The sequence below is a fragment of the Calliphora vicina genome, chromosome 3 (genome assembly GCF_958450345.1).
Source record: "Calliphora vicina chromosome 3, idCalVici1.1, whole genome shotgun sequence".
NCBI classification, from domain to species: domain Eukaryota; kingdom Metazoa; phylum Arthropoda; class Insecta; order Diptera; family Calliphoridae; genus Calliphora; species Calliphora vicina.
In genome coordinates, this window is record NC_088782.1 from 87361734 (window position 1) to 87370143 (window position 8410).

At 36.0% G+C, this 8410-nt stretch overlaps 1 protein-coding gene across 1 annotated transcript; it reads left to right on the forward strand.

Moving 5' to 3' along the window:
- Positions 1–2083: 2083 nt before the first annotated feature.
- On the forward strand, positions 2084–4366 carry LOC135955611 (uncharacterized). Its single transcript, XM_065505969.1, has one exon. The coding sequence runs from the start codon at positions 2084–2086 to the stop codon at positions 4364–4366; it is 2283 nt and encodes a 760-aa protein (XP_065362041.1).
- The last annotated feature ends 4044 nt before the right edge of the window (positions 4367–8410 follow it).

Below are 8410 nucleotides of genomic sequence, written 5' to 3' on the forward strand. Positions count from 1 at the left end.
AAAGAAATTTCGCCCATTAGTGAAAGTGCTGTGGATAAACTTGTGCCCTTTGCTGTTAAAGTGCGGAATCTTGCCGCCTTTTTGGAAACTGCTAATGGACAACAGCATTTAGCTAATCCAACATTAATGGAAGAATTGGTCGGAAAGCTTCCAATGAGTAAACGAATGGAGTGGGCCCGCTGTGCCTCAACAATAAAACCATACCCAACTATTTTGGATTTTAGCAAATGGCTCAAAGATGTTGCTGATTTGGTAAGAATGGTGCAAACTACAAGTGGAAATCGTCAAAATAATGAACCAAAAAGAAAAGTTGTCCTTCATGCTGCTGATGGTCAACGTAAACAACAAGAATGCCCTATGTGCCAGGCAAATCATAAAATATTTGATTGTAGAAAATTTGGTTCGTTAAGTGTGCCTAATCGTTGGAGTGAAGTGAAAAAAATGAGGTTATGTTTTTCGTGTCTGGGTAGTGGACATTCGAGTAGATTTTGCCGTTATCGAAAGACGTGTCCCGTAGATGGTTGCCTAAGAAAACATAACAAATTATTACATGATGTCAAAATTAATGATGGTGGAAAAAATGAGCTTTCGTCAGAGTCGCCTGCTCCAAGTGGTTCCACAAATGAAAATGAGTCTGTTCTTAGCTGTGTGTCTAAAGCTGCAGATAAAGGTGTGTTGTTGTTCCGAGTGGTGCCAATTGTGCTTTATGGTCCCAGTAACAAAATTGAAACCTATGCGTTGTTGGATGAAGGTTCGTCGGTTACTATGGTGGACAGCTCCTTGGTGAAGAAACTTGGTCTTCAGGGGCATCAAAGTCAATTGAATTTAAATTGGTATGCTGGTAAGGCATCGCAAGAAACGGCAACAGTGGTTGATATGCACGTAAGTGGAATTGGTAAGCAGAGAAAATATGCCTTGCGAAACGTTTATGGAGTTTCAAATTTAAAATTGCCGGCCCAAAGCTTCAATATGGATTTAAGTCGCCATCCTGGTTTGCCCATTAAATTATATCATGATGTTGTTCCCAAAGTTCTGATTGGATTAGATCATTGTCATCTGGGACTTCCTGATGAAATTGTGTCTCTGGATGAAAATGGTCCATATGCTGCTAACATCTCATTAGGATGGGTCGTATTTGGGAAAATGATGGGTAAGCAAGCTAGTGAAAATTTGTGTTTATTGTCAGTTCAGCCGGAGCAAAGACTCTATGACTTGGTGGCAAATTATTTTGAAACGGAGAATTTTGGTGTGAAGGTATTGCCGGTCATAGAATCAAAGGATGACTTACGGGCTCGAAAAATATTGAACGAAACTACAGTTAAGATTGATGGTAGATTCCAAACTCGGCTCTTGTGGCGTGCAGATGATGTTGTGTTGCCTGATAGCTACTCCATGGCTCTAAATAGACTTGTTGGAATTGAGCGAAAGATGAAAAGAAGTCCTGAATTTGGTGCTGCCTACAAATCCATTATGAAGGACTATTTGTCCAAGAGGTATGTACGTAAATTGTCGCCTAATGAAGCTGCTGATTTGTGCCCCAGGACTTGGTATCTTCCGCATTTTGGAGTAATTAATCCTAATAAGCCAGGAAAAATTCGTTTAGTGTTTGATGCTGCCGCAACTGTTGAAGGTGTTTCCCTGAATTCTAAACTGCTAAAAGGCCCGCAGCAATATAAGCCTCTGCCATCCGTTTTATTTAATTTTCGAGTTGGTGCTGTAGCAGTGTGTGGAGACATCAAAGAAATGTTTCACCAGGTCCTTGTAGCTCCTGAAGATAGATGCTCTCAAAGATTCCTATGGCGCGACGACAATAGAGAACCACCTGATTTTTATGAAATGCTCGTTATGACTTTTGGTGCTGCTTGCTCGCCTTGCATAGCCCATTATGTCAAAGAAACAAATGCCCTAAGCTATCGTGATAAATATCCTCGTGCAGTGAAGTCGATTGTTGATCATCATTATGTAGATGATTTTGTGGATAGTTTTCCGACGTCAGCAAGGGCCATTGAGATTGCCAAACAAGTTCGCGACATTCATAAATCAGCTGGGTTTCCACAACGTGAATGCTGATGTTATAGAAGGTATGAGGTGTCCAACAAAACGCATGCTTTTAAGTGTGGTTATGTCTGTTTTTGATCCACTTGGTTTCCTGAGCTACTACATGATAACGGCAAAGTTACTGATGCGTGAAGTTTGGAGACACAATATACGATGGGATGATGCATTGCCCGGAGAATTAAACGAGATGTGGAATAATTGGCGCCAAGAGCTACAAAATGTCATCCATGTTAAAGTGCCTCGATTTTATTTTAGAAATGGTGTTCCTTCTCGCCTGGAACTACATGTTTTTGTCGACGCTAGTGAAGATGCATTTGGTGCCGTGTCATACTGGAGGTCTATAAATGCTGATAATAAAATTGAAGTGACTTTTGTAGCTGCAAAAACTAGATGTGCTCCTCTGAAAGCAATGAGTATTCCTCGGCTCGAACTTCAGGCTGCTGTATTGGGTACTCGTTTGATGGGTACAATTTTGAAGGAACATTCCATTAAGGTATCAAGAATCGTTTGCTGGAGTGATTCAACCACCGTAGTTAGTTGGATTGGATCTGAAAGCCGAAGATATAAACCTTTTGTTGCCCATAGAATTACTGAGATTCTTGATTCTACTAGCCCAACAGATTGGAGATGGCTGCCAACAAATCTTAATGTTGCCGATGAAACTACAAGAATGAAAAGCCAGGTTAATTTTTCAGATGATTGCCGCTGGTTTACGGGACCTAAATTTCTATACGAATATGAAGATGAATGGCCAAAAACGCAAGAAATACCTACTTGTAGCCTAGACACTGAAGAACTTCGTCCCAAATTTGCATTGCTGGTAAATACCCCTGTTGTTTTTGAATTCGATAGATTTTCATCATATTTGAAATTAAAACGTACGATTGCCTGGGTGTTACGTTTTATAAATCGTTGCCAAAAGAAGATTGGTCCTGAAGAAGGAAATGGTTTAACTACTGCAGAGTTAAAAAGTGCTGACATTTGTCTTTGCCGTCAAGCCCAACGAGAACATTTTAGCCCTGAAATTGAAATGATTAAAAATGAAGGTACTTTGCTCAAAAGTAGTGAGTTGTATGCCCTGACTCCATATATGGATGAAAATTCATTACTTCGAGTTTATGGTCGTGTGGATGCAGCTAGTTGGTTACCATTGGATATAAGGCGTCCGATTATATTACCGTCGTTTCATCCTGTCACCGAGTTGTTTGTGTCCCATGTACACGAAAAAATGAAACATCAAAATTTTGAAGCTACAGTTTGTGAAATTCGAAGATCATTTTGGATTCCCCGCCTTAGAAAAATTTTACGTAAGCGTGTTTCTAATTGTTTTATTTGCAGATTTCGTCGTTCATTGCCGGTGCCACCACTTATGGGTTCTTTGCCAAAAGACAGATTGACGCCATATATTCGTCCATTTTCCTACACTCGTTTGGACTATTTTGGTCCACTCATTGTAACCATTGGTCGTCGCCATGAAAAACGCTGGGTGGCCTTATTTACTTGCCTGACCATAAGAGCCATTCATTTGGAAGTCGCTTTTGATTTGTCAACCGATGCGTGTATTCTTGCCATACGCAATTTTATAAATCGACGTGGCCTGCCTACAAGACTGAGGAGCGATAATGGTACAAATTTTGTTGGTGCTGATAAAGTTGCCAAGAGGTTCAGTGAAGTATTTGATGTGGCTCAAATTCAAGATGAACTTACATCTAAAGGTATAGATTGGCAGTTTAATTGTCCACATAATCCTGCAGAAGGTGGTATATGGGAACGGATGGTCCAATGTGTAAAGCGTGTGTTGCAGTCAACTTTGAAAGAATCCGCCCCTCGTGAACACACACTGCAAAGTTTCCTGATTGAAGCGGAAAATATTGTGAATTCCCGTCCGTTGACACACTTGCCGTTGAGCCACGAAGATGAAGAACCACTAACGCCTAATCATTTTTTGTGGGGTTGCCCTAATACAACACAAACTCCTGCCGGAGCAAAAGACGAACAGCCTGTTGTACTAAAAAAGCAGTGGCGCATTTCCCGTCAGCTACGTGATCACTTCTGGAACAGGTGGATAAAGGAATATTTGCCCACGTTGACTAGACGCTCCAAATGGTGTCAACGTACGAAGCCTATTGCTATTGGTGATTTGGTTCTAATTTGCGATCCAGCCGTGTCCCGTAGAGATTGGAAACGAGGCAGAGTGGAAGAGGTGTTTAAAGGTAGAGATGGTGTTATTCGTCGTGCTGATGTACGTACTAGTACAGGAATACTAAAGCGACCTGTTTCCAAACTTGCTGTCCTTGATTTGGAGTAGTGAATCGTAGCCGATCCACGGGGGTGGGGATGTCGCCGAATGGCTCATAAGCGAGCTGAAATTTTATTATTTGTCTTTATTATTTGTCATTGTATAATTTTGTATTTCATTTAAAATATTTATTTGAATTTATATGGCGTCCTGTGAGCCGCCTTAATGTTTTGTTTATTTGTCTTATATACCTATTTGTTAGTGAAGATTATGTATTAGTTGTTGTTCCTTTTTACATTGATCTCACTGCAGTGCTTTTGTTTCGTTAAGTTGGTACCGTTAATTTTAATGTGTTATACACATAAATAACTAGTGGTCCAAACAAAATAATATTTAAAAGTAAAGTCAGTTCATAAGGGAAAAGCACTGCGGTAAGTAGATGCAATTTAATTTGTATTTCTTTTATTTTAATGTTAATCATTTTTAATAGAAATAAACGCACGCACATATACAAACGCACCGCACATTACTACAAATTATTTAAAATTGTTTGTGTCTTTTTTGGTGTTGTTAAATTCGCCCCTTATGGACGACCATCGCAGCCAGCGATAACACTCCACCACCATAAGTGGTGAATGAGGGTATATATAAGTTTGTCATTCCGTGTGTAACATTGAGAAATATTCATCTGAGACCCAACAAAGTATATATATTATTGATCCTTGTGAAATTCTAAGTCGATTGAGTCATGTCCGTCTGTCTGTTTGTCTGTGTAAAACACGCTCACGTCCAAAATAGGCCAACAAAATCTGTAGACTTGCAAAAAAAATGTTTATTGTTCTCCTAAGCAGTTTGGTATTGAAAATCAGCAAAATCGGTTCAGTGGAACCAGAGTTATGAACCAAAGTGTGGAACAACCTAAAAAAAAAACTTGATAATTTTAATATAGTTTTTGTTATTTGTGCAAATATATTGCAGATAATAAAACTAAATTCTACACACAGATAATAAAATTAAATTTTAAAGAGACTAACTCTAGCAAAAATTATAAGAATCGGTCCATGATTCCAGCCCTAATACAAATTTCTTCCCGAAATATGGTTCTATGGTCTGTAAATGCCTACAAAATTGCAGTATCCACACTATATTCAGGAAAAATAAACCTTAATAAATATTTAAAACATATCGATATCAAAATGAAATTACGCACAGATCAGTAATTTGTATCCAGTAATCATACTTCTGGATTTTGTGAATATCGGTCCATATTTAACCATAGCTCCCATATAAGGTCCACTCCTGAAAATCACTAAAATCATAAATTTCTTACAAATATAGTTATCAAGTTGAAATTCGAAACAAATTTATTCAATATATACAAAAATCGATGTACCAAATTTTATGATGATATACCCATAATTGGTCATAGCCTCCATATAAGAACCACTTCAGGAAGACACATTAACATGTACAAATATCCAAAAAAATCTGTAATGAACCAAAATTTTACACCGTCTGTAATCCACTCTTATTAATAGCGTTGTTTATATGAAATTCTACAAAAATAGCCCTCAGATACTTAGGACCATAATAGGTCATAGCATCCATATATTGAACCAAAATAGTACACAGATCAGTAATTTCTTTTCAAAAATCATAATACTGAATTTTGTGAATATCGGTCCATAATTGGTCACAGCTCCCATATAAATACATAAAAATCACGTTAAAATATTTTATGACAATCGAATCATAATAGGTCATAGCTCCCATATAAGTCCCACAACCAAATATTTTGAAATTTGTCTAAATATATTTGTATACCCTTTTTATACCCTCCACCACCATAAGTGGTGAATGAGGGTATATATAAGTTTGTCATTCCGTGTGTAACATTGAGAAATATTCATCTGAGACCCAACAAAGTATATATATTATTGATCCTTATGAAATTTTAAGTCGATTGAGCCATGTCCGTCTGTCTGTCCGTCTGTCTGTCTGTCTGTCTGTGTAAAACACGCTCACGTCCAAAATAGACAAACAAAATGGTTAAACTTGCAAGAAAAATGTTTACTGTTCTCCTAAGCAGTTTGGTATTGAAAATCAGCGAAATCGGTACAGTGGAACCAAAGTTATGAATGAAAATGTGGGACAACCTCAAAAAAAAATTGATAATTTTCATATATTTTTGGACATTTTTTGTAAATATATTGTAGCTAATATCATAAAATTTTGCACTCGTTACTTTTATGATAAAAGGAGTAACTCTGGTTAAAATTATAAGAATCGGTCCAAGATTTCTCCTAGCCCCCATACAAATTTCTTCCCGACATATGGTTATATGGTCTATAAATGCCTACAGAATAGGAATATCCACATGAAATTCAGCGAAAATAAGTTTCGTGGTAAAAGAAATTATATTACAAACTTTTTCGTGGATCGGCCTATATTTGACCATAGCCCCCATATAAAGTACACTTCCAAAAATCTCTTAAATAAGCATAAATGTCTTATAAATATCGCTATCAAGTTGAAATTCGACATGAATAATCCCAATATATACCAAAATTGCTGTACCTAATTCTATGAAAATCGGCCGATAATTGGTTATAGCTCCCATATAAGGACCACTTCCGAAAAACACAATAACCTACATAAATATCAAAAAATATCAATATCAAAAGAAAATTTCACACACATCCATAGTTTATATTTAGATTTCATACTACTGGATTTTGTGAATATCGGTCCATATTTGACCATAGCTCCCATATAAGGTCCACTTCCAAAAATCAGTTAAGTACTCATAAATCTCTTATAAATACATTTATCATGCTAAAATTCGACAAAAATTATACTCATATATATAGATATCACTGTACCAAATTTTATGCAGATTGGCCGATAATTGGTCATAGCTCCCCTATAAGGCCCATTTCCGAAAAAAGATATTAACCTTAAAAATTATTAAAAACATATCGATATCAAAATTAAATTACGCACAGATCCAGTAATCATACTTCTGGATTTTGTGAATATCGGTCCATATTTAACCATAGCTCCCATATAAGGTCCACTCCCGAAAATCACTAATATCCTCATAAATTTCTTACAAATATAGTTATCAGGTTGAAATTCAAAACAAATTTATTCAATATATACAAAAATCGATGTACCAAATTTTATGATGATAGGCCCATAATTGGTCATAACCTCCATATAAGAACTACTTCTGAATGTAAGACAACCTAAAAAAAAAACATGATAATTTTAAAATTGTTTTTGTTATATGTGCAAATATATTGCAGATAATACCATCAAATTTTGCACAAATTATTTTTATAGTAAAAGGACTAACTCTGGTAAAAATTATAGGAATCGGTCCATGATTTCTCCTAGCCCCCATACAAATTTCTTCCCGAAATATAGTTCTATGGTCTGTAAATGCCTACCAAATTGTAGTAACGACACAAAATTCAGGAAAAATAAGTTTCGTGCTTAAAAAAATCACAACGCCAAATTTTTTGTAGATCGGCCCATATTTGACCATAGCCCCCATATAAAGTTCAATTCCGAAAATCAGTTAAATAAGCATAAATGTCTTATTAATATCGCTATTAAGTTTAAATTCGTCATAAATAGTCCCAATATATACCAAAATCGCTGTACCTAATTCTATGAAGATCGGCCGATAATTGGTTATAGCTCCCATATAAGGACCACTTCCGAAAAACACATTAACCTATATAAATATCTGAAAAATATCAATATCAAAACAAAATTTTATACAAATCTCTAATTTATATTTAGAAATCATAAATTTCATAAATTCAACAAAAATAATAAGTATATACATAGAAATTTCTGTACCAAATTTTACGCAGATTGGCCGATAATTGGTCATAGCTCCCTTATAAGGCCCATTTCCGAAAAAAGATATTAACCTTAATAAATATTTAAAACAAATCGATATCAAAATGAAGTTACGCACAGACCATAGCTCCCATATAAGGTCCACTCTCGAAAATCACTAAACTCGTCATAAATTTCATACAAATATATTTATCAGGTTGAAATTCGAAACAAATTTTTTCAATATATACAAAAATCAAT

Coding starts and splice junctions, on each gene's coding strand:
- LOC135955611 (XM_065505969.1), top strand. CDS start 2,084: ATGAGGTGTCCAACAAAACGCATGCTTTTAAGTGTGGTTATGTCTGTT.